Raw genomic sequence first — 25,273 nt, 5'->3', positions numbered from 1 at the left:
AGCCTCAAAGCCTAGCTGCCCAGGTGTGGCTGCCCTTGGACTCCCCGAGCCAGGCCACGCTCCAGTCCCCACAGCCCTCCTGTCAGGCCTCTGCCATCGTTTGCTGAGGGACTGAAGGACCTGCCCGCTTGGTCGCAGCTCCAGATGGGCCGAGGAGTCTCAAGCACGAGGTGCTGCTGCCCCCTGGTGGCCGTATCCGGGAGGGCCGTCCGGGCCTGGGAGCGCGGATCCCCCAGCCTGGTTTCGGAGCCTCTCCGGCCAGCTTCATATAGGAGCTTTCTGCCTCTGTCCCATTTGACAGCCTAAAGCCCGGGGGAGCACCTGATTTCCCGTGGGCCACACGGCACACAGAAGCCGAGGCCGGGCTCCTGGTACCCGGGACTCGGAAGCCTGGTTGATAGGGTTGCCACATAAAATACAGCCTGACCAGCTGGCAGGTAGAGTAACCTGACAAACAAGGATGGAGTCTGCACAGATGCAAGGTGACCATCACAGGGGTCACCGTGGGCCGTGGGGAGCACAGGGCTACAGAAGACAGGCCGAGAGAGGCCTGCGTGGGCCAGTGGGCCGCCTGCGAGGCAGCACGAAGGCTGGTCAGCCAGGAGGCTAGAGAGGGCTGTGGAAGGCGTGGACAGTGGTGCCCTGGGTGCGGACGGGTCCAGGTGCAGGCTCAGGCTCTGACCCCGTCCCCGGGGGGACTGCGCCCTGTCAGGGCAGACGGCCCCGCCCGGGCGGGGACGGGGCTGCGGGGCAGAGGTGTGTGTGGGGTGGGGGGGCGGGTGAGTACTCGGCCCCGAAGACTCGGCCGCTTCTTCAGGCAGCCTCAGGAGCTGGGTGGGTGCGAGCCAGCCCTGCAGGGCGGCCCTGGCCAACGCCGCCCTGTCCCCGGCCCAGCCCGCGGGCCCTGGTTCAGCCGCTCGTGCGCGTGGGAGTTACACGACTGAGGACTTTTTCTCTGGGCCTCTCCTTCCTCACCCGGGAGGCATATTCATTTGATTCCTTTAAGATCAGCAATAGACACGTGTAAAAGTGCGTATGAAGTCAGTCTCCACTCCCCTCCTCAGGCCTCCATCCTCCTGCTGCGTTTCTTGTCAGTCCTTTCAGAAGTTTCCACGCGTGTGCAGGTGCACGCGTGCACACCAAGCCTGGCTTGCCTTTTACACACGGGATAGCTCACTGCACGGTGCTCCTCTGCCCCTCTTTCTCCAGCTTGGAGATCGTCCCCCACCAGCTCCTGCAGGGCTCTGCGTCTTGAAGCAGCCGTGTGTCCCAGTGATCTCATCAGCCAGCACCCTCTTCACGAGCATACGGTTGTTTCTAATACATGCTGTACAGACACTGTCACAATGAAAAGCCTTAAGCCGACTTATCAGAAAATTCTTACAAGTAGACTTGTCGGGGCCAAGATAACGTGGATTATTTCTGATATTGCCAAATTCCCTCCAGAGATTCTTATTCTCAGTTTCCCATCTGCCTTGGGCGAGCCAGCCTGCTTACCCAGCAAGCCAGTGCACCTTCGTCAAACTGACAGGTGATAGATTCTCATAGTTTTAATATGCACTTGCGTTTTAAAGTTTGTTCAAGTTCAAAGTTTTTTCTTTTCTGTGAACCTAAGTGGCTTGCCCACTTTCTATTGAATTCTTTTTTTACAGATTTATTGGAGCTCTTTGAACAGGAAAGAAATTGGCCCCTTCCACGTGGCCTCTCCCGTCGTGGAGCACAGGCTCCGGACGCGCAGGGTCAGTGGCCATGGCTCACGGGCCCAGCCGCTCCGCAGCATGTGGGATCTTCCTGGACCGGGGCACGAGCCCGTGTCCCCTGCATCGGCAGGCGGACTCTCAACCACTGTGCCACCAGGGAAGCCCCTGCCCCTTGCATTTTTGACTTCAAATGTTTTCTTCTAATACATTTGTGGCCTAACCTGTCACAATGAAAACTTTCATCTGGGATTTACTGTGGTGTAAGGAGCATCAGTGACATCTTACTTTGCCCAGGTGGTTACCCACTGCCCCACACTCCGTCCCCAGTCCTGGGGCGGACCTGGCAATCTGCATTTTCAGACGCTCCCCAAGTGATTCAAATGCAGGGGCTTGGAAACCACTTCCTTTACCTTGAACCAGTAGCCCCTCCCATGCGGGCCTGCGTGGAGACTCCAACACCCTCAGGAGGAAGTCACCCACAGCCTTGGTGGAGGCCAGAGCTACATTCACTTCAAATCAAGGTCTAGAAATGTCATTTCTATGAATGACCAGACAGTACCATCTGTAATGGACATACTAAGTGCACACTGCAAGCTAGAACTTGAGGGTCCTGGAGGACAGTGTTGACCGACACACACCCAGCCGTCTGAGATCTCCATCCTTTTGCCAAACTCGCCCACACCCAGGTGTAGGGGCCACGGGAGGTCATTTGGCCCAGCCCAGGCCGTGTCACCATACAGGCTCCCAGGGCTCACAAGTTGCTTCACCAAGCTGCCATGAGCCAGGTTCAGAGGCTGTTGTATGGGCGCCATGGGACTACCTGGGGCTACTTCTGTCCCCACCAGCACTGGCCAGTTGGCTGGACTGCACTTTTACCTAACAGGCTGCGAGAAGAGCAGTTCCCAAGCCCTCAGTACTGCATACTTTTTGAGTGGAAAACCTCTCCTCTTTTCAATCCAAGCTCAGTGCTGTCACTAGGGCATCTTGTTACTCCTCACTTCTGAAGGTAGAAAATCTAATTTCTCAAAGTCTTAGGCATGGCATCTAGCTTGCATTTCTTGGCACTTAATCCATACAGAACACCAATTCCTTTATTTTGAACATTAGCAGCGGGCAGACTGAGGACCCAGAAAAGGATGTGCTCACAGGAAGTTGGACAGACAGTCCACTTGTGTTCTTTCCTCTATTCTGCCCAGACTCCAGTCAGACCTATTTTCTCTGTGGCTCCTAAGAAGTCTTATTCAGGGGTCTGGCTAACCAGCCGAGATGTGACGTCAGCGATCACAGCAATGTGCTGTGTCCAGGTGGAACTCAGGTCTCGGGGGAAGGTGGCTTTTTAGAAACGCAAGTCACTCCCCTCAACTCCTTGGTAAAGGTACCAACAGCATCAGCAGAAGCGCTTAATGTAGTCCCTGAGATGCAAGAAGCTGCAGCATTCCCATCTGTACCACATGCTGTCTCCCTGTGTCCCTCTAACGAAGCTGGTGAGACACTCAGTGCCGTCTGCAGTGTCTGGTACAGACCAGTGGCAGTTACTAAGGTGACACCTGGCTTTTACGTGGCCTTCCTTTCCTCCCTCCTCCCTGTGCTACAGCAGGAATTCACAATTCCCATTTTGGAAATTTAGTATGAGAGCCTGCCAACCTCCTCTGAGGACTGGGGGTACAAGTTGAGTAAGAGAATATAAAAGGCCAAGGTCGGAAGGTAAAGCTCTACAACACGTGTAACAACTACCAAAAGCTGTGCTACATTCCCAACTAGTTGTAACTATGCAACTAGTGAAGTCAAGACGGGGAGGGCCTGTGTCTAGCCTCTGGAGGCAGGGTGCAGGGGGCCTGGGCACTGGCCCTGCTCGCCGCAGGCCGGCTAGTTAACAAGGGGCCCTGGGCACTCCAGGCTCACAGTCGCATCCAGGGTGGACTGAGCCGTTAACAGAAGAGACTGCCCACTGTCTCGCCCCTCCTTTTCCTTCCACCGCACATGGGGCTAGACCCACTCACTATTCTGAGAATCCAAAGCAAACTTCCGACAGGACTTGTGGACTTGAAATAAAAATGTCAGGCAGGGAAAAGGCATTCCGTGGATCTTCAAAATATTGAAAACCTTTCAACTCCTTAGTCCTCTGGGGCAATTTTCTCAGCCTATGGGAGAAGCATCAATTTCCCACCTGTAAACCACACGCAAGGTGAACCATCTGGAATGGACACGCCGTAGACATTTCCCAGTGCCTATACTTTACTTCAAACAGGTCACAGCACTGAGCTTCTGGCCCTTTCTGCCAATGCACAAGCTACAAACGCTTGCTCAGCAGCTGAGGGGCACGCTTTAGTAGCATGTTTGAAAAGTGAATAAAAATCCATATAAAACAAATATTCAAATAGTTTCCATAGGAACACAGATAAGTGTGACCCCATCGCCTAGTCTTCCACGTTGCTGCATCTGTGCCAACCCTATTCACATAGACATCTCAAAACTAGCAGTAATTAAGTTAAGTGGTCCCCCCCAAACCCTTAAATCAAGCTAAACTCGCAGTTAACAGCTACAAGAATGGTATCTACACATTAATACGAGCTGAAGCACAGGCTGCTGGGTGCCGTTTCATTCCACTCTCCCAAGCACAGGACACAGGCAGGGTGCCGATGTCCTGCTCCTCTACGCCGGGGGGGAAGTCGTGGTTCTGGATTTGCTGCATCAGTTGCCTGAAAGAGACAGAGTGGCACGCTCAGAAACCCTGAGTCACCCCTCACTGAGCAATTCCACACCGAGAAACTGAGAATAACTTATTCATGAGCCTATTTATGTCCTTGGTTACTATGTCATCAGGAAGCAATTCAACGTAGCTCTACAGCAAGCATTTCTTCAGAACCATCTTTATGGTAACGAGGAAAGCACAAGTCACAGACACTAATTAAAATATTCTAGCTGCAGAGAAATATCCTGATCAATCTTTTCTAAAATGATTATGCCTTAAAAATCTGAAAATACAGATCACTATTATTGAAGGGATTTTCCTTCCATTGTATTTTCCAAAATTTCTAAAGCATACATTAATATGGAGAGAAAAACAATTTAAAAAAATGTTACTGGGGCTTCCCTGGTGGCTCAGTGGTTGAGAGTCCACCTGCCGATGCAGGGGACACGGGTTCGTGCCCCGGTCTGGGAAGATCCCACATGCCGCGGAGCGGCTGAGCCCGTGAGCCATGGCCGCTGAGCCTGCGCGTCCGGAGCCTGTGCTCCGCAACGGGAGAGGCCACAACAGTGAGAGACCCGTGTACCGCAAAAAAAAAAAAAAAAAAAAAAAAAAAAAAGTTACTATTTAACCCTAAGTAAAGCAATTTCTTATTCGACAAGAGCAAGCATAACAAATCCTGGAAGGTTTTATTTTCTTACAGGAAACATAAACACACACACTGTTGTCACTAACCATGTTGGCCCTGACATCACATAGTAGATGGTTGGTCTCTGGAATCCATTGAAAGTAGAAGCAGCAGCGACAGTGTAAGCACCCATGTTTTCAAAGAGCATCCAATCGCCCACATGCATCTCGGGCAAGTTACAGCGCTCAACAATGCGATCCAGGCCATCACAGGTCGGTCCCCAGATGCTGGACGAATAATACTTCTCATCTGGTTTGGGTCTCTACATTTGAGAGAGAGAAAAACACGCCTGCTTACACTTGTTCCGACCAATCCTCTTAACTGCTGTCTACAGCGTGTTCACAAGGTACCTTCTGCAGAAGAGGCTTCACGTGCGCGTGATCGTAGAGGATGCAGTTGAAAGATCCATACACTCCATCGTTCACGTAATACATAAACGTCTGTTCACTTGACTCATCTTCATCTAGAAAAGCACAATTAGTCTCAATTACCACTTCATGTACCAACTTTGTTGTACACGCGATGAATCATCCTTTGTACGTACCATCAGAGCCTGTCTGTTCCTTTAATACGCGTTTTTTGGCAATGATATTAACTGCTAGTGTGAAAGCTGATGCAACATAGTATCTGCCTGGCTCAGCTATGATCCTAACTCCAGAGTCCGATGGAAAATACTTGTCCAACGCCGGGTTGATTACACTGGTAATCTACCAGAGTGAGATAGAAAAGAGCAGTTAGTCATCAAGGGGAACTTACACGGACCAGTACCTTATGACATGACACATCAAAAGCACTGAGAGCAGTCATCAGCAGAGAGGTTTACCCTCAAACAACAGCAAAAGATAAACATTTCCCTGAAAACCAGCCTGTACATTCCTGTGGTTTCATTTTGATTCCCCTCCAGACACCCTTTCTACTCTAAGATGTTATGGATATGATTTTATTAAACAATGATACAAATTTATTACCACTTACAAAGTGCCTAAATGTTTTTATCTAGCAAATACATGCCAACAGAACAAAACTTTCTATTCTGCCTATGCACATAATTTTAACAAAAAAGAATACGGATTTATTTTATAAATGAGTAGCATATAATGGCCTAACTTCTTCTAGTTCCGTGACCAGGGATTGAACCCGGGCCCCCTGCATTGGGAGCTCGGAGTCTTAGCCACTGCGCCACCAGGGAAGTCCCTTAAGTACCATTTTAAATAGCACAGAAGTCATTCAAATTACCACACCAAGACATTTATTTTCACGTTTGTATAGTCCCTTTACTATCTGTTAAAACTAGTTAAGTTTTGAAATATTCCAAAAAAGAACTTGCTAAGAGCTACAGATTATAGTTTTGTTATAAATTACCTCTTCAAATTTAAGCTTTACATCCTCAGATCCGGGAAAGCCACCACCGATATCAAGCAGATACATGTTGAAACCAACCTCAGCCTGGAGTCAAGAAAGTGAATTCAATCAAATTAGGTCAACCAAGTAGCCAGATTCCTAACACGGCGTGACAAATGCACGCAGCAGATGGGGTTAAATGTCTGTAATATGAGATGACCTCTACAAAAGGTCAGTTCTGGAATCGGGACTAGTTATTACTGTCATCCTTGCCCCCCCTCCTCCCACTTGGGGTTCACATATACTCACTCCCATGTCAAAGACACAGCGGGCATCAGAGATGGCCTGCACGAAGGTCTCCGGATCAGTACAACCACTTCCCACATGGAAGCTGGGGCAAAAAAAGTAGAATATGCTATTTCTTACTATTTCTGGAAATAACTATTCACAGTGGGAGAAAACCTATAAAACTTGCATTGTCTAATCTTAATCTCTACCTCTGCCATCACCAAGATCTCACCTGACACCAATGACATCAATATCCAGCTCTTTCGCCCGTTCCAAAAGAAGCCTGCTGGTTTTGAGTGTGGCACCAAATTTGACACTGAGGCGACAGACTGCTTTGGAATCATCAGTGGCAATCCGCAAAACCAACCTAGAGGCAAGAAAAGTGTATCAAGTTTCCCATAACAGAAGATCACCTACAGCCATGGTTAAGACAGAGACTCCTGGGCTCTGATACCCTGTGGTTTAAGTCTAATTTGGTTTTATTAATCAAGAGGCTTTAAGGTTTTTTCTACTTTGTCTCTGACCCAGTACACAGATAATTTACTAAAGTATGGAAATCTAACAACTGGAAATTTGAGTTTGTCTGCCATTATTATACAGATGCCACATCTGACCCTGCCCTCAAATGGAGGAGTAACTTACTTGGCCTTTGGATGTGCCCTGGCAACTTTCATCAACTCAACTTCACTATCAAAAGTCATCATCTGGACTCCATTATTGGCAGCGTATTTAATCTGAGACACTTGTTTACAAGGATTTGCATAGATAATCCTCTCTGGAGGCACCCCGAGACTCTGCACCAACTGGATTTCAGTCTGAAAAAGAAGAGGTGTTACAATACATGTAGCTAATACATGGAAGAAACAGAAAAACGTGGGAAGTTGTCACCACCCCCACTCAATTCATTAGCATCTCCTGCCCAAGCAACGCAGTTTTGATCTGCCCTGCGGGAACACCGAGGCCATGACAATCCTGTGAGTTCTGCGGCTTTTGCTCACCTTGCTGGCACAGTCAAATCCTGTCCCTATGGCAGCTAGGGTCTTCACTATGGTTCTGCTATCATTGCATTTGACTGCATAAAAGGGGGTGACCCGAGGAAGAGCTTTAAACCATCTCAGATGTTTCTTCAGGATGTCTCCCAGGTCCGCAACATAGAAGGCATCCTTATCGTCCTGCAGTGACAGTGGTTACAGGAAACCCATCAGCGGCCTAACAATGTGTCCAACACGCAGGCTTCCCTTCCCTTGCCCGTCATTCTCATGAATCCTACTCTATTTAGTCAATTCCTGGCATGAATATCATTTTTATTGCACGATCTGTAGCCAATTAAATTCTAAATTCCCTAATAAGACATTTCCATTTCCGCAAGACCCCACTGAAGCTTCCCATCCAACCCAACATTCTCAAAGCTGCACTCCCAGCAAGGACTTAACATACACTTACAGAAGAAGAAACTTCATTAATTTTTTGGTCCAGAATGTCCTTGGCAGTAAAGCCTTCATCCAGGAAATGGCAGTCAAACTCTTCATTACTAAAGTTGTTCATGGTTCCTTGATATCTTTCTGAAACAACAAACTGCAGACAGGGCAGACGATTTACTCAGAAGTCTTAGCAATACTTAGTAACTCCTAATGAGATAAGCCTGCAACAACCATGAATACTTACAAGGGAAACTAAGAGATGAAATTTAAAGAAATTATGCCAGCTTTTCACAAAGGCAATTCTCTAGGAATTCCAAGTCCCACTGAAAGATGTGCGTGCCCTTGCTGCAGCAGTGAAAATGTCCTGACAAACGCACAATCTGCTGTCCACCTTCGGAACACATTAAATTGGAAGATCAGTTACTGGCAGCACACACAAGAAGCAGGACTACTCAAGCACCCTCCACAGACACCTCACTCACTGGGTTTGGGAATCCCATTATTCCTAGGTTTAGGTCACGTGACTCCATAAACCTCAATGGAATGAGGACACCACAGATACAACGCTAGAGTTTTTCACACTGAACTTCCGTATATAGTACTGTCCACCTCAAAAAAAGCATTTCAAATATCCCTGCTAAAAACTGCTGAATGCAGGTTTCAGAAGCTTTCCTGCACTTAGTTCACTGATAGGGATAAAGTTTCATGACAGTTAGCTTACTTTATTTCGGATCTGTTTCTCTTTAGAAGCTTAAAATAGCATGACAGCAATTTTTCAAAGTTGCTGTATAAACACCTTGCTATTTCCTAAGTCTTATACAGAACAACTTTTAGTGACTAACAGGCATCATTGCTCTCAACTTAACTGAGTGCTCTTAAGTTTCCTGAGAATTTTATGAGCTAATTTTCACGCTAGGCATGTGTTTTTTAAAACTGCAATCTTCAAATCAACATAATGTATTACAGTTGCTGTAGCGGATCAGAAATCAGTATTCTTAAACCAGCACTGCCTACTAAATCAGCAACTCTGGGAACCTCAACTGTCCTTACAGGCGCTCTAATACCTGCTTAGCTATGAAGGATCATCACCTGGGAATAAGTTTTGACTAACTATGAATAACAAAAATAAGCCAACAATAATTTATGAATAAGCAAAAATAAAGCTCATTTAACAATCAGAGCCACTGTCCTTGGCCTTCATGAAATACGACACTGGTCAATGACAGTTGTCTTAAAATTACTGATTTTAACTTATTTAATTTCTGCCAGGGAGGGCTTCTTTTCCACTGTGCAACCCGCTTCAGTGCCTGCAGCCTACGGGCAGAGGCCAGGCAATGGTTCTGGGCCAGTTTGCTCTGGCATGGGACACTATGAGAGGCCCAGGGGGACGGGCCTGCCATAAATCCAAACCCATGCACGGCAGAACTTGCAAGGCTTGATCTAATGTGACTTGCTGGCATTGTCAACCACCTACATTGCCTAAATCGCGCGTAGGGGAAGGGAAGAGACTAACTGCCGGCAAACCCATTCTGTCTATATAACAACATTTAAATACGATCACCGGTGACAGATTGGGCTATTTAGAGTCTTGTTAAACATTTTTAAGGCAATGTTCAGGCTTAAGCTTAGGACGTTTTTGTTTCTCTGAAATACACCCCTACTAAGTATTTTGCTTTCTTGTATCTTTCAAAGCTTTATCTCAATAACTTTTTTTTTTTTCTTCGCGGCACGCGGGCCTCTCACTGTTGTGGCCTCTCCCGTTGCGGAGCACAGGCTCCGGACGCGCAGGCTCAGCGGCCATGGCTCACGGGCCCAACCGCTCCGCGGCACGTGGGATCTTCCCGGACCGGGGCACGAACCCGTGTCCCCTGCATCGGCAGGCAGACTCCCAACCACTGCGCTACCAGGGAAGCCCTATCTCAATAACTTTTGATATAGAAACATTTCACCCAAGAACACCTCTCGGTGTTCTTTCTGTATAGCTAAGTTACTTAAAATGACTCGGACTAGCGCGAGACAGCGCCTCTCTGCTATGAAATGCTTTACTGCAAACTGGGTAACGTTAGAAAAGACAGGTACTAATTCAAACAGCAACTGAAAAATTTACAAGTGAACGAAATTACGCCCTATTTTAGGTTTGAATGAAGTCAACACATTCTTTGTTCTCCCTAGACATTTCTAAGAGGTTCTACTCCCCACTTTCCCCCATTATTTCGCATTTTCAAACACAGGTGGCCTTTTTGGGAAGGTCTTGGGACTGGCTCCTATGCCGAAGCCTGAACTGGGATCTTAATATTATAGGTTTTCCTTGACTCACCGAGTCATTCAAAGATCCCGTAACAACTCTAAGCCACGGCCGGCTGACTATTACCAGTTGTTACTACGAGGTTATCTCATCTCAGCTCTAGCGACCCGAGTGGGTTTCTATACTGGGTCATTCGCTCTGTACACACAGCACAAATAAAAGCTAAAGTGAAAAAGAAAAAAGTAAATCCCAGGGCAATACGGCGGAATGGCACGTCTCTTCCTTCTAGAAATGAGTGCGAGCGATGGGAGCCCGGAGACCTGCGCCGGCTCGCCTCCTACCTCTCCTGCACCTGCTACCGGACTGCCACATGGGTTTAAAAAAAAACACAGCAGTTGAAGGAACGACCGACCCTTTTCAACAGCTTCCGGCTCAGAAACCCTCACTGACGTGGTTCGGAGGAGGTGAACCCCGGGCCGTTCCAGCCCAGGCTGCCCTGAGCCGGGAGGGCGGCCGCCGTGCGCGCCGGCGGCCGGCTTCACCGGGGACGCCAGGGCCGGGGGCGCAGCGGCTCACCGAGGTCAGGGGCCGGCGGCCGGCTCTGCGACCACGTGTCCTCGCAGCTCCACGGCGCGGGAGCTGCTCCGGCCTCAGGCCGGGCCCGGGCGCAGGGACACGTGGCCGTCACCCCCGCTCCCCCGGCCTTCCAACCGCCCGGACGCGCCCCTCTCACCTTAGAGCGCACGGGCGCCGCGGGCAGACCCCATGGAGACCAGACGCCGCCGCCGAGCGCGCAGGGCCGCCGGCCGCCCCGCCGCTGTCCCCGCCGCCCCCGTCAGCCGCCCGCCCGGCCGCCCGCCACCTCACTCCCTCCCGCGGAGAACCGCCGGCCCGAGGTGGTGCCGGAGCGCTGGCAGAGGGACAGCGGCGGCGGCGGAGGCTGAAGAAGACTGAGGGGACTGACAAAGCCCGACTCGCCGCAGCTCCGCTACTTATAGCGCCGCGCGTGTCGTCATGGAAACGCACCAGCTCAAACCAGCCGCGATCGGTTCCGTCCGGGCGTCCTCCCAGGGAGGGGGCGGGGCGCGGCGCGGCGGCGGCCAACCCTGAGCCGGGCGGAGGGGCGGGGGGCGCGGGCGGTTCGACGTCAGCGCATCCGAGCGGCTCCCGCCCCTCCCGGGCCAGCTGCAGGCCCGCGCAGGCGCACACGCCGCGGGCCCTGGGCTCCAATAGCGCACCCTCAGGCGCCTGCGCCTGGCGCTCCGCCTGGGGCCAAGAGCCGCAGCCGAAGAATTGCGAAACCAGCCTCCGACCGCCGCCAAATTTCAGCTCCTGCGCCAAACAGCACTGTTCTTCCACCTGGCATTAAATGCCTCGTGCCCTCGGGCGGAGAAAGGAAATCGCGGGCGCGAGCGGGCCACGTGGACCCCACCTGGCACACTCTGGCTCCTTCTGCCCGGCGTCTCCATTCCTATGGGAGGAACCTGGAAGCGATTCTGGCGCAGTCCCATCCCACGAAGAAGGGGGCAGAGACGCAGAAGGGAGAAATGTCACCTGGCAAGTTAGCGGCACAGCTGGGGGCAGCTCCCGAGCCACTGCGCCTGTAAACCGTGTCTAACATATCCAGGTGTCTTCCAACTAGGTGGCAGACAGCAGTGGACAAGCGAAGATACACGTTACGCTTACTAAGCCGAAGACTCGTCTCAGGGCATTAGGGGAAGGGGTAGGAATTAACAGGTCTGCAAGCCACCGAGCGATCCACTGCCCTTAGTTGTATTGGGTGGCACTCATCAAAGACTTCTTTAAGGGCAGCAGCGATTGGCACGCTTTGGGAGAGTTGAGTCCCAACACCACCAGTGTCTACTCAAGAAATACATATGGCAAAACCTGTCATCAATTGGGAGTCCCCAGGAGTGCAGCCAAGGCTCTGATGGAGAACTGGCCTTTCCAGGGTGCAGGCCACCCCCGCCCCCCACTGCCGGCCCCAGGGAGGGATTTGGGGCACTTTTTGCCCCTTGCATTTTTACCGTTCCTTCCTTTGTAGACAAAATCCAACAGGTGATTATGTCCCAACCTAGGGTGTGACCGGCCTGAGGGCTGCGGGTGGGAGTAAAAATATTTGAAACTAGCCCCAGGCAGGGACCCTGGAAGAGCTCAAGACTGTAGCCCACCTTGGCCCCAACTTGCTGTGTGATCTTGGGTAAGGTACCTCCCTTCTCTGGGCCTCAGAAGAAGGCTGGACTAGAAGACCCAAGGATCTTTACAGCTACAAAAACCTTCTTTGTGAGGAGTGAGTGGTTGTTTGATGAATGCAGGAATGAATGAGTATCTAACTCTCCCTGGACCATGCATGGCTTCCACAGAATCAAGAAAAGGGAAGACAGCAGTAAACAGTAACGAGTGTTCCTATGTGAAGGGATATGACAGGCAGAGCTCCCTTTTCTCTTGGCCACCCTGATCAACCTTATTTTTACATAGTCCTTGAGTAACCACTGGGTACCAGTGAGAGAGAGGGAGAGGGGAGTTATCCCCATCTCAGCAATTTTAATTCCTAGGAGGGAATGAGATTAATAATGAAATTAACAATCCCATCAGAGACCATTACAATCCCAGGCACTAAGTGGGACAGCTTTGGTTTCATGGTGAACACTGGTATTTATCCCCGCTCTGAGAAGAAACATTTTGTTCCAGTGACACGCAGATTTTTCCTCAAACTCCGGAAGTCTCCCATGTCCAGAGCTGGGGCCAAGAGGGGAGCATTGTCTGCACTGCCCAGCTCTCCGAGGCACATCAATCAACCAGTCCTTGCGTGGCAAACACTATCCCCACTATTCGGCTTCCTCCCAGCAGAGGGAACCGGATGTCTCAGCGTGTGGGATCCTAGTAGGCGCCCGGTGTGGAGGGAAGGATAGCCAGCCCCCCGTCCTGCCGGCAGCTTGCCTTGTGTGACCTTGACCATCTCCTTGACCCCCTGTGAGCCTCTCTCCAGCCATCAAGGGAAGAGTTCGGGCCTGATCTAGAGTCCCTTTCAGCTCAGTTCTGTGACCGAATTTTAGAATTAGAAGTATTAGCTGGAACCCAGAGGCAAGTTCTTGATTCAGGAAGCCAGGTGATCTGTCCCTCTGCTGCTCACATGTGCTACTCACATGTGGTCACCTCTACACACTGCCTCTCCTGCTAGCCCACCCCAAACTGCCCATGTGCTGCACTTTCCCCTGGGGAGGCCTGGCCTTGCCCGGATGACCCATCTTGACCCAGATGGGGAAACAGAAGCAAGGGAAGGAGGAAGTGCGGCTTCCCTGAGAACTGGCCCTCCTGGCTGCAGACAGACTCTTAGAGTTTGGCCTTGGGTCTGGGAGTCAGCAGGCCTGAGTCATTAAACCCAGTTACCAATCTGGATCTGAAAAGATAAACCTACAGTGACTAAACCTGGCTTTGTTCAGATGAATGGCATTCATGTCTTTCTGTATATTTTCAGTAGAGTTTATCTTCTCCCTTACTTTTTCTTTTTTCCTTAGAGAAAAGCAGCAGATCCTTGAAAACGATGTGTAGTCCAACATCTAGAAGTTACCCTTACATGGAGATGAGGTTTTTGTGTTTGGTGCAGAAGCAGTAACTTAGGGAAGTGAACAAAAACATCTAAAACCACGTCGGACATGCCAATAAGTTCTGTACCCTTAGTCATCCCACCTAAGTGCTGGGACCACCTCTAATTTTTTTAGCTACCCTCAGGACCTAGCTCCTCCCTGGGTATCACTTCTGCTCTCTGGATCTCAAGCTCTTTCTGTAAAATGCACCCTGGCTGGACTGGACTGAATGAAAACTCAGGCTCTTGCACTCTGGTGTTCTAAGAATCTCTGACTTCTTTTACAAAGAGCTCTGTATGAATCTGCAAATCACATTTTCTGAACCAAAAGTGAGGACATGTCTGGCACAGAAGGTATCTTTTCTTAACTTACTTACCCGAAAGGGCTTATAAAGGTATATGATAATTAAAACTTTAAGGAGTCACCTTTACTGAGAAGAAGTAACATAAGAGACAATGGTCAGCAAGAATTTATGTGTCCATGTCCTCAGTAAAGGAAGAGTCAACATTCCAGTAAAAATTGAGAACTTTCTGGAAAATGGGTTTGTGTTCTGTCCACACGTTGTGGTCATATATATTCTGCATCCAATTTCTTCCCAGAAGTGTAGTAAGAGTTGACTCTGGAGTGAGGCTCATGACATCCAGCCACAGGAGGACTTTGGGGGGTTAGGACCTGTCCTGCAAGGGTGCCACAACTTAGGGAAGTAGGAATCAGTCACGGGACACTGCTAGTCACATGTGGATGCTGGACCAAAAATAATGTTTGGAAGCTCAGTTACTCACTGATACTCCAGGCTTGCTCTTAAATTGTTTTAGGTGTTTCCCAAAATCCTATCCACCCTATGAGGCAGAAAGTGTACCATCTTTGCCAATATCCAAGGGATGTGCTCTGGGCACAGGGAACTTCCGTGGAGGCCCTCCTTGCTCTGAGCAACACAGGTGTCATCAGAGAAGTAGAGCATCTCCAAAAGTACCTGTTGGAAGAGCCAAAGACACCAGTGTCGGTGGAAGTCCCGGGATGTTTGTATTATGAAGTGCTTGCATCACCGCCCCACCCGGCCTCCGCCCTGCTGTGGCTCCCTGGGAGTTGTTGGGGCAAAGGCCATCTGGCAGGAAGTGGGCCAGGCCTCTGGGAGCCCAGCAAGGCCCTGCGGCACGTCAGTGGCCACACAGTACATTGCAGAGAAGAGGTGGCCTCTGTCCAGAGGTTGAGAAGCAGTAGCTCACTTGCCTGGCGCATTGATTTTAGCGATGCTTTGCTTCCCACAGCCTGCCTTTTCAGTGGACTGAAGACAGAGTCCCAGGAAGCGTGTGCCCAGGCCAGCTTCAGACATGCCACCTTCCTAACACGTGGGCTGACCGCAGGACAGAAGGTTTCAGATCTGACCACTTGTTTAGTTAAAGCCCTTTGCTGGTGGCCCTTGGTCCACAGGGTAAAGTCCAAATGCCTCAGCCTAGCACCCAGGAGCCTCCGAGGTCTGCTCTGCTCACCTTCCCAGCCTCACCCATCTCCTGCCACTCTAGCCACCTGACACCACTCTGCTCTGCAGGCCCCACATGCCTGACATCACAGCATGGGTCACACCGTGCGGGCACCTTGGGCCTCCCCCACTCCCACTCCCTTTGAAGTTAGGACTATGATTTACTGGTCTTCATAAGTGTCTAGCCGAGTACCTGGTACACAGAAGTCGCTCAATCTTGTTAAATTGAAACTGGGGCTGTCCTGAGAAATCTGATTTGTATTTGCTACATGACTGATTAACTTGTGGGAATTTCTCCCCATGTGCTATCTAAAATTTGGGGGATAAAAGATTTGGAATATTTTCCTTTGGTCGTTTATTCATTCATTCATGCAATACATGTTCATATTGAGTGTCTGCTACATGCAAGTGATGTGCTGGGCAAGGGAGGAACCCCCCCTTTGTATGCAGCTGGGGGCTGGGTTGTTGGGGACCAGTGAGGAGCTGACGGGGGCCCAGTGAAACCTGACCTTCTCCCCAGCGCTAAAAGAGAACTGTTTCTTAAGCTCCTGGTGACTCCCTCTGCCCCGACATGCTGCAGCACCTCTGCTAGGCTTTGCCACGGCCCCATTTTTGCCGGGGGCCCACCCTAGTGGGGCCCCACCTCTGGGAATCCCCAGGGCCTGCAAGACTTCTCTCCTTGGCAGGGAACAGCATGTGGAGGGCCCTTGCACAACCCAGACCTTCTGGAACGTGCTCTTCCCAGGAGTGGTGTTAGCATCACTTTCCTGCCAAGTCAGAGCTGAGTTCCAAACGGCCCGCGGCATCATGGCGGACTGAGCCGCAGGGGCCCCTGGACACAAGGCAGCCGTGGGTCTGGGCTCCCAAGGACAGGCTGCAGGAGCATCTGAAGGGGATGCTCGTTGCTTCCCTTCGCACAGCCTGTGAGCCCTCGGCCTAGCCCAGGGCCGCTCCAGCCACCAGGGAGAAGGCGAGCGAAGGAGGCCCCTGCTCTCAAGGAGCTCACAGTCCGAAGGGGCCGCTGATCCCCGGGCTTGCGCTCCGGTGTCCTGGTCCCTGGGACGGTGGTCACGCGGTACCACCATGGGGCCCGAGGGCAAAGGTGTGAGCTCTGCTATGAGTCTTCGGAGAGCTGGAGAGCTCTGGGCTTGGAAAGGCTTGTCCAGGGCTGGGCTGAGTCAGCGAGGGGCCCGTGGCACGCAGGGCAAGAACCAGACTGGGGCACACACAGAGGCAGCCCTCCACAGGCCCAGCCTCATTTGGCGAGAGGACCGAGGTCTGTGGGTGGGGTCGTTCTGGGGGCAGCATCCGACCCCCGGGGTCTTTTCCTTCATGGAGCAGACAACTCAGCTCTGGCCTCAACCTGCATTTCCCATCAGTCCCACCAAATCCTCGCTGACAACAGGACCTGGTGACCTTAGAAGGCGGGGAGGCCACCACACACAGGTACAAAACCTTCTCCTTTGGCAGGTCGTGCCCTGTATCGCTCAGGCCAGAGCAGGCAAGGCAGTTCAGCAAAGGGAATTTAACTAGGACGGGAACTAGCTACAGAGATAACAGAATATCTAACCACTGCAGGAAGCACCACCACCCACAGGGCTGGGCATAAACAGGAGCGAGGCCCACCTGCAGAGGACCCGGGGGCTGTCCAGTGGGGGCCGGAACCACAGGGAGAGGTGCCGACCAGATGTGCTGGAACTGGAGAAGCGGCCGCTGCTGTGGACGCTGCCCGCAGTAGAGACGTGGGAGGGAAAAGGTCCACTTCTACCTTCCTCAGGCTCCTGCCAGGGCCTCCCACTTGGAACCTATTGGCCAGAGAGCCGGCAAGCGTGATTTCCAGGGGTCAGCGCCTGTCTCCACTCCTCCCAAGAGACAGAGCGGGGCCTGGTGGGGTGGGGAATGGGCCTGAGATCCAACAAGCCAGCGACGGGCACAGCTCCCTTTCCAAAGGCTTGTCAGCCTCTTCCTGCCCACTCAGAGGACACTTCCCAAGGAGAGTCTGGTAAGCACACTGTTACGTTACATGCTGGCTTAAGCAACAGCGGAAATTAATCATCTCCTATGACAAGACGTCTCAAGGAAGGGAGGCTCCAGTATCATCCACCTAGAACCTCGAGAACAACACCGAGACCCAGGCCTTTCCACTCTTGTCATTTCCAGGCCCAGAAGGTGAGCCCAACTCCCCTTGTGGTTCCAAGATGGCCCCGGTTCTAGGCATCAGGTACAGATAAGACAAAGGAAAGGGCATCTCTTCCTCTATGTCTCTCTGTATCTAAGAGATGATTTTCTTCAGCAGACTTCCCTTCCTGTCTCATTGGGTGGAACATACCATATCCTCTTGCCTTCTTCATACCTGGAAGGGAGAGTAGGGCCTCTGTGGTTGACATAAGCTGACTACGGTTCACTCCCCAGCACTGGGTGTGGGCTTGGGCCTCCCATGAAGAGCATGGCTCCCTGGAAGATGCTGTCTGTTAGGGCTTAAATTGTGCCCCCGGCCGCCCTGCAAATTCATACATTAAAATCCTAAGCCCCAGTACCTCAGAATGGGATCTTACGTGGAGGTAGGATTTTTGCAGACGTAATCAAGTTAAAGGAGATTGTTTGGATGGACCCGAATCCAACATGTCTGGTGTCCTTGTAAAAAGGGGAAATTTAGACACAGAGACAGACAAGCACAGGCGGAAGACACAGGGAGAAGTCCAGGAGAAGAAAAAGACAGAGATCAAGGTGATGTTTTACATGTCAGGAAACACCAAGGATTGCCAGGAAGCCCCTGGAAGCTGGGGGAGAGGCCTGGAAGAGATTCTTGCTCACAGCCCTCAGAAGGAATGAACTCTGCTGACACCTTGATCTCGGACTTCCAGCCTCCAGAGATCTTGGACTTCCAGCCTCCAGAGATCTTGGACTTCCAGCCTCCAGAGCTGTGAGAGAACACATTTCTGTTGTCTAAGCCCCTGAGTCTGTGGTACTTGGTTACACCAGTCCTAATAAACAAATCCACTATCTGTCAAAACGAGAGTTCCACTGCCAGAAGAAAGCAGGGGACAACAGTGTAGGATAAGCCACTTGGGAGAACCTCAGATTTCTCCAGGACTCCCGAGCTTGCTGTGAAGAATAGAGATCGTGTGTGTGTGTGTGTGTGTGTGTGTGTGTGTGTGTGTGTGTGTGCAGGGGTTCGTCGTCAAAGCACAAGATGAGTTAACAGAAAGCTTACAAGGCTGTGATCCCCAGAGCTCAGCCCCCGTGGGGTGTTGGGTTGCAAGACAGTCCAAACAGAAATTCCTGTCTTCCCTTGCTTCTTCTCCAACATTGAGGGAGGGTCCAGTGCCTCAGGAAACTGTCTCTATCACTCTGTCTCCGGCAAGGGAAACCCCTGGGACCTGCTTACTCCCCTCCCTGGAAGAACCTTCCCTCCCTTCCTTGGCAGACTGCCCCACCTGTGCTCCTATGATGGCCTTGCCCTGCTGGGGCACTACCCTGACAACCGTGCTTCCCACAGCCCTCCTGCCCTCCTGACACAGTCCCTGGTCTCCATTCTGCCCTCTTTTCTCATGCCAGAGCTCGGGAGGGCAGAGGAGCAAAGAAGACACCGCCTTCCTGGAGGGAGGGAAACGGTGGGTATTGGGATGAGACAAAAGTGTTCAAAAAGTATTCAGTGAATCGGTTAGAGAGGGGCTACTTTAAAAAATGTAAGCGTCTGGAATTTCAGAGTCTGAATAAACGTTTTCACCAACAGTCCAGGGAGGTAGCTACTGCCTGGTGATTGGTAAATTCCTTCAAAACTCAGCAGATACCATATACATCAAAGGTCTCCTCTTATCTGCTGCTTCTCCTAGAGCCCCACATCAAAATGCTTTCTGGGTTGGGACTGCCTGACAGATCTGTGATAGACCAGGGACTGGAGGAGGCTGCAAGTCCCAGGAAGGGCCCAGCTGAGCACTGACGGAGCTAGAAGATTCAGGAGCAGCTGGGCAGGAAACAAGAGGAGAGAGGCGAATCGGAGCTTGCAAAGACAGCTGCCGACCCCACCGAGAAGCGAAGTGGAATCTGGGCCTGTGACTTGTTTAAACCTAGAGGGTGTGACAAAGGCGATGCAGCTTCTGCCTTGCTAACTGGGATGCTCAGCTTTGGAACCGTCACCTTGTAAGAGTGAGGCTACCCTGAGGCCACCAGGCGGGGAGAAACTGCAGGCCACGTGAAGAGCCTGTGTGCAGGAGCTCCGCTCCCAGCAAGCTGAGCTGCCAGCTGATAGCCAGTACCGACCGAGGCATGTGAGCTAGGACACCAACAGATAACACCCAGCCCCAAGCCGGGGAGTCTCTCGGCCACCACATCCTCCCAGCTGAGGCCCCAGATGTCACAGAGCAGAGATAAACCCGGCACCACCGTCCCTGACGCACACAATCTGTGCACGTAATAGATGTTTTACCCACTAAAGTTTGGGGTGTTTGTTATGCAGCCACGTAAAACTGAAAGAAGCAGCTGTAATATTCTCACCAAAAAATTTGTAGCCAGGCCTTCCCACTCCAGCCAGAATTGGTCTCTGGAAGAGCCCAGCGTTCGGGTTAAATATGTCCCAGTAGAGTAGTCAAGAGAGCAGGCTCTGGGGACAGAGGGCCTGGGTGTGAACCCCAGCCCTCCCTGGCAAGTTAATTCATTTCCCTGAGTCTCAGTTTCCTCGTCTCTAAAAGGGGAAAATAAAGAAGCCACCTCATAAGGTTGCCATGGGGATTAAATGAGATAATTTATACACAGCACCAATGTTGTACCTACTGGACTTGACCCCGAAACAGAAAAGCTTTCATACCCCCTCCTTGGTACAACATTGTCTCCTTCAGTAACTTATGTAAAAAACCAGCAGTAATCATTATTTTCTTGATTTGTTCTTTGGGTTTAAAAGAAGAGACTTCAGGGCTTCCCTGGTGGCGCAGTGGTTGGGAGTCCGCCTGCCGATGCGGGGGACACGGGTTCGTGCCCCGGTCCGGGAAGATCCCAAATGCCGCGGAGCGGCTGGGCCCGTGAGCCATGGCCACTGAGCCTGCGCGTCCGGAGCCTGTGCTCCGCAACGGGAGACACCACAGCAGTGAGCGGCCCGCGTACAGCAAAATAAATAAATAAATAAAAATGCTGCAGCCATAGGATGAAATAGTATTCAATCTGTAAAATCATATTTATGAATGCTTTCTAACGATATGGAGAAATATTGTGCTATATTGTAAAAAGAAAACATTTATAAAATTATGTGTCTGGTGAGAGTTTTTTCCTTCATTTTTATTGTGGTAAAATATACAGATCCTAAAATCTAGCATTGTAACCATTGCTTTTTTTTAAAAAATAGATTTATTTATTTATTTATTTATTTTTGGCTGCATTGGGTCTTCTTTGCTGCGTGCGGGCTTTCTCTAGTTGCGGCGAGCGGAGGCTACTCTTCATTGCGGTGCGTGGGCTTCTCATTGTGGTGACTTCTCTTGTTGCAGACCACGGGCTCTAGGGAGCACGGGCTTCAATAGTTGCGGTGCACGGGCTCAGTAGTTGTGGCTCGTGGGCTCTAGAGCGCAGGCTCAGTAGTTGTGGTGCACGGGTTTAGCTGCTCCGCGGCATGTGGGAACTTCCCGGACCAGGGCTCGAACCCGTGTCTCCTGCATTGGCAGGTGGATTCTTAACCACTGCTGCCACCAGGGAAGTCCCTAACCATTTCTTAAGTGTACAATCCAGCGGCATTAAGTGCATTCACGAGGTTATACAGCCATCACTATTATCCATTTCCAGAACTTGTTCATCACCCCAAACAAAACAGTGGGACTTTATATACTGTAAACATATATGAATGGACAAAATTTTTACTCTCTTTTTTTATGCTGTCCTGTATTATCTAACTTTTAATTGACAAGCAAATTTCTTTGTTGATTTAAGTCATATTTAAAATGCTATCTCATGGGAGAAACACCAGCTTTGTCTTCAAAATAACATTTTTAATTGCCACCTCCAATACTTTGGAATGATTTTGGATACTTGTTTTTGCTACAGTGAAATTCATCAAGAGAGTCAGGAAGTGTAAGTTCAGTTTTCCTTCATCATTAGAATATGTGTACATAGAAACTTATTTAACTTGTGTCTTCCCCATGAGACGGAGCTCAGAGATGGAGCTCTGAGAGCTGGTTCCATGTCTCTTTCATTGCTAAGGGTTCTGCAGGGTAAATTTTCAGTAAATGTCTGCTGAAAGAAAGATATTAAAAACTTTGTGTCTATTTAGGCACAAAAGGATTTTTCTTCCCTTTTAAAATCAAATATTTGGGATTTCCCTGGTGGCGCAGTGGTTAAGAATCTGCCTGCCAATGCAGGGGACACGGGTTCGAGCACTGGTCTGGGAAGATCCCACATGCCGCGGAACAACTAAGCCCGTGCACCACAACTACTGAGCCTGCGCTCTAGAGCCCACGAGCCACAACTACTGAAGCCCGTGTGCCTAGAGCCCATGCTCCATAACAAAAGAAGGCACTGCAATGAGAAGCCCGCGCACCACAACGAAGAGTAGCCCCCGCTCGCCGCAACTAGAGAAAGGCTGCGTGCAGCAATGAAGACCCAATGCAGCCATAAATAAATTAAGTTAAAAAAATCAAATATATGAAATAAAATTCCTGTACTCTGTGGATCTCTTATAGTTCAATGAGGCCGTTCATTCGTTCTTTGTACAAATATTCATTGAGCAGGCTGTGTTCTAAACACTCGGACACTGAAAATCTAGGTTCACATTCTTGAATTTCCAGTCGAATTCCAGTCATTGTAAGTGACCATAGAGATTTTCATTGTTTTGTTTTCCCTTTCTGACCACACTATTGAGGATGTTCTGATTGATCTCACGCCAATTTGTACCAGAGAGGCAGCCATTCTTTCCTCTTTCTCCACCTGTCCTAGAGCACATGTGCCTTCCACAGTCTTGGAATAAATGTACCCTCAGTCTCAAGCGGTTGGACATCGGAGAGATACCTGATCCGGCCTTGCAGGGCCGAATTCCAGCGGGCCAGATATGCTTGGCCTGAACTGCTGACGTGAGTGCTGGCACCCTGGAGCCAAAATGCTTGGGGGTCGGTCAGCCAGGATCAGCTGAGAGCAGGCAGCAGAGGGAATCACGTAAGGCACGTGCACAGAGGAGAATGACCCCATGGCCTGTGGCCGAGGGAACAGGAAAAGGGAATGCAGAGGGGCAGGTGGCGTGGCCACCCAGGGCCTGCGAGGGGCCACTTCCAGCCCTGCCAGGGGACAGCTGCCTTCCTCAGGTGTCATGAGATTTCCTAACTCCTTAGAAGAAATCTCCCTTTCCTTAATCTAGGTCACTTTGGCTCCTTGAAAACAAACATGCCCTTGGAATAAATAGGAACATTTTTCTGGAAGAATATGATTCGATTTATAATAATTGCTTCACGATTGGATATCCAGGACTAAAAATACACGCAAAGTGAAAAACCAGAGACTGTCTACGGTTCCTCTGTGTCTCCAGCGAGTCCCCCACTAAGTGGGGTTCATTCTGGAACTTGTTCTGGGCAGAACCGATTTGACACCATGGTGCAGCCAGCAAAGTCCTCCCTGTAGAATGATGTGCACTGCCCCCAGGTCTAGGTTTTCTCACGACATGTAGACGGGCAGACTCGCTCACGTGCTCTGCGGCTCAGGCCTTTCAGGGTGGTTCCCTGGATCTGTACTAAATACTCTTTTCACCCACTCCTGCCAGCGGTCCTCACTTTCCAGGCCAATGCCATCCAATTCTGCAACCCTGGAGTGTTCTCTATTTTTGCTGTCCAGAATGGAAGCTACTACTATGGCTTCTGGACACTTGAAATGCGGCTAGAGGGACCGAGAAACCGAATTTGTAATTGTACTTAATCTTAATTCGTTTAAATAGCCATGCCTGGCTGGTGATTGCCATGTTAGATACTGCAGTTCTAGGCCAAAGCTATAAACGTTGATATTAGATATACAAATAGTGACACACCCAACAGCATTTGCATTTTTTTTGGCCGTGCAGCGCAGCATGGGGGATCATAGTTCCCCAACCAGGGATCGAACCCATGCCCACTGCATTGAAGTGTGGAGTCTTAACCACTGGACCACAAGGGAAGTCCCAGCATTTGCATTTTGAAGACCATCTGAATTTGCTGGAACCATGTTCCCCTTTCAACTTGGCCCTTCAAGAGCTGTGCCCTTGAGGGAGGACTCTGGCCTGGGACAGAAAGTCTGTTAACTCAGCACTTCAGAAGCAAGTGGGAACGGCTCCCTAAGCCACAGGCTGTGCCCCCTCAACTCTGACCTCCCCTTGGAAGAAAGCACCCCTGTGAGGTGTCATACATTGCCAGAGTCTGAGAGCCGCCCCACGACATAATTTTAACTTTAAAACCATGTTTTCATGCTGCTGGACAAAGGAAGTTCTTCCAGTCATAAAACCAAACCCCTTATTACACAAAATGGACTCACAGCTAAGCATTACTTTTGTGAAACACACACTTCACAAAAGTGAAAGAAGGATCCGGAAGATGCTGAGCTGCAGATTTGAAACACAGGGGAGGTGGATGCTACACCGTCGCACCTTCGTGAAGTCACATGTGGACAACTCCCAGTGACACCACTGAGTGCAGCTCACAGAGCGGCCTTGTGGCCGTGCCTGCTGACCGCAGGGGGAAATGGCTCCTTGTGGCTTAATTGCACGTGTGCACTGGGACCTGGGGAGTGAGAATGACTGTGCCCTGACCTGCAGCCTTCCAAGAGAGCAGGCAGCGTGCTGGGTATCCGAAGGCCTGGTTTCTAGCCCTGGCCTTGCCACGTTCTGGTTGTTTCTTTAGACAAGTCGTTTCCCTGTTCTGAACCTCACTTTTCCCATCTATAAAATGGGAGGGTGGGATGACTGACCCAGTGAGATCTCAGCGTCTTCACAATGCTGACTTTCTCCAGATTTAAAGTGAAGCAAAGGGAAGGAAACGATTTGCCCGTTGAGGGAGCAGCCAGTCGGGCAGAAGCTCTACTCTTGTGCACGAGCACAGCTGTCCTTTGGGCTCTTTGCAAATGCCAGCAGCTTTGTGACCCACCTTCACCAAGAAGTAAACCAGTGACTCGTTAGCTAATCACCAGCAGTGTCAGCCAGAAGAGCCCTCTCTCCTCTGAGAAGAGCTGGGTTTTGAGCTAGAAAATCTTGGGTTCAGATCCCAAGATCTGGACCATTCTCTGCTGAACAATCACAACTTCTCTGGGCCTCGGTTTTTTCATGTGTAAAACGGGGTAACAATATCTAGCTTACAGGGCTGTCGCATCTTCACTTGCTTCATTTTTGCCTTTAACGTATATAAAATAACAAGGTAATCTTAGTACTAGTCAGAGTTGATATTCAGATGCTAGGGCCACACCAGTTGTTTACATATTGAAATCATTCCTCAGCCCTGAGCCCTGTGACTGCTGCCCCCCACTCCCACGTTGGGACCTTTCCTCCCTCCCAGCCTCCCTGCGTGATTCAGCGAAGAAAAAGCTGCTGCCCGTCCCTCAGGGGGCCTGTGGGACTCTTTTTACATCTGGTTGGCCAGGGTCCGTGTGGTATCATTTTTTTTTAATTAATAGACTTTATTTTTTCAGAGCAGTTCTTGCATTATAGAAAAATTGAGCAGAAAATATACAGTTTTCCTATTCCCACTCCTCCACCCACCCCATTTCCCTATTATTACTATTTTTAAAAAATTATCTATTTATTTATTTTGGCTGCGCCAGGTCTTACTTGTGGTACATGGGATCTTCATTGCGGCATGTGAGATCTTTAGTTGCGGCATGCAACTTTCTGTGACGGTCTGAGCCTTC

The 25,273-nt window shown here is 50.4% G+C and overlaps 1 protein-coding gene and 1 non-coding gene across 4 annotated transcripts; both read right to left on the bottom strand.

The window, feature by feature from the left end:
- Window positions 1–2,769: 2,769 nt before the first annotated feature.
- ODC1 (ornithine decarboxylase 1) lies at window positions 2,770–11,291 on the bottom strand. 3 transcript variants are annotated; one of them, XM_027113819.1, is made up of 12 exons: window positions 11,106–11,290; window positions 8,372–8,518; window positions 8,150–8,281; window positions 7,705–7,878; window positions 7,349–7,521; window positions 6,939–7,073; window positions 6,728–6,809; window positions 6,440–6,523; window positions 5,622–5,784; window positions 5,428–5,540; window positions 5,125–5,339; window positions 2,770–4,399 (listed from the first exon to the last, which is right to left on the bottom strand). In XM_027113819.1, exons 3-12 carry the CDS (start codon window positions 8,249–8,251, stop codon window positions 4,255–4,257), a joined length of 1,386 nt encoding a protein of 461 aa, XP_026969620.1. In that variant the 5' UTR covers window positions 8,252–8,281; window positions 8,372–8,518; window positions 11,106–11,290; the 3' UTR covers window positions 2,770–4,254. The 3 variants fall into 3 exon arrangements, with proteins under 3 accessions (XP_026969620.1, XP_026969621.1, XP_026969622.1); XM_027113820.1 differs by lacking the exon at window positions 11,106–11,290 and adding an exon at window positions 10,445–10,561; XM_027113821.1 differs by lacking the exon at window positions 8,372–8,518 and having other exon boundaries at window positions 11,106–11,291.
- Window positions 9,412–9,543, bottom strand: LOC113624232 (small nucleolar RNA SNORA42/SNORA80 family). Its single transcript, XR_003434276.1, has one exon. It is a non-coding gene; the product is annotated as a small nucleolar RNA SNORA42/SNORA80 family (small nucleolar RNA).
- Window positions 11,292–25,273: the final 13,982 nt, after the last annotated feature.

The sequence above is a fragment of the Aethalodelphis obliquidens genome, unplaced genomic scaffold, assembly GCF_003676395.1.
Source record: "Aethalodelphis obliquidens isolate GAN/ISIS:26980383/991018 unplaced genomic scaffold, ASM367639v1 scaffold12, whole genome shotgun sequence".
Taxonomy (NCBI): Eukaryota; Metazoa; Chordata; class Mammalia; order Artiodactyla; family Delphinidae; genus Aethalodelphis; species Aethalodelphis obliquidens.
Note: the sequence above shows the minus strand (reverse complement) of the source record. Positions and strands in the feature narration are given on the sequence as shown.

Bases quoted from the DNA above. Each gene is read 5' to 3' on its own strand.
- ODC1 (XM_027113821.1), bottom strand. From the start codon at position 8,251: ATGAACAACTTTAGTAATGAAGAGTTTGACTGCCATTTCCTGGATGAA. The intron at 7,522-7,704 runs GTGAGCAAAAGC...CTTCTTTTTCAG, and splicing joins GATTTGACTGTGCCAGCAAG to ACTGAAATCCAGTTGGTGCA. The intron at 5,785-6,439 runs GTAATTTATAAC...TCACTCTGGTAG, and splicing joins TAAAGCTTAAATTTGAAGAG to ATTACCAGTGTAATCAACCC.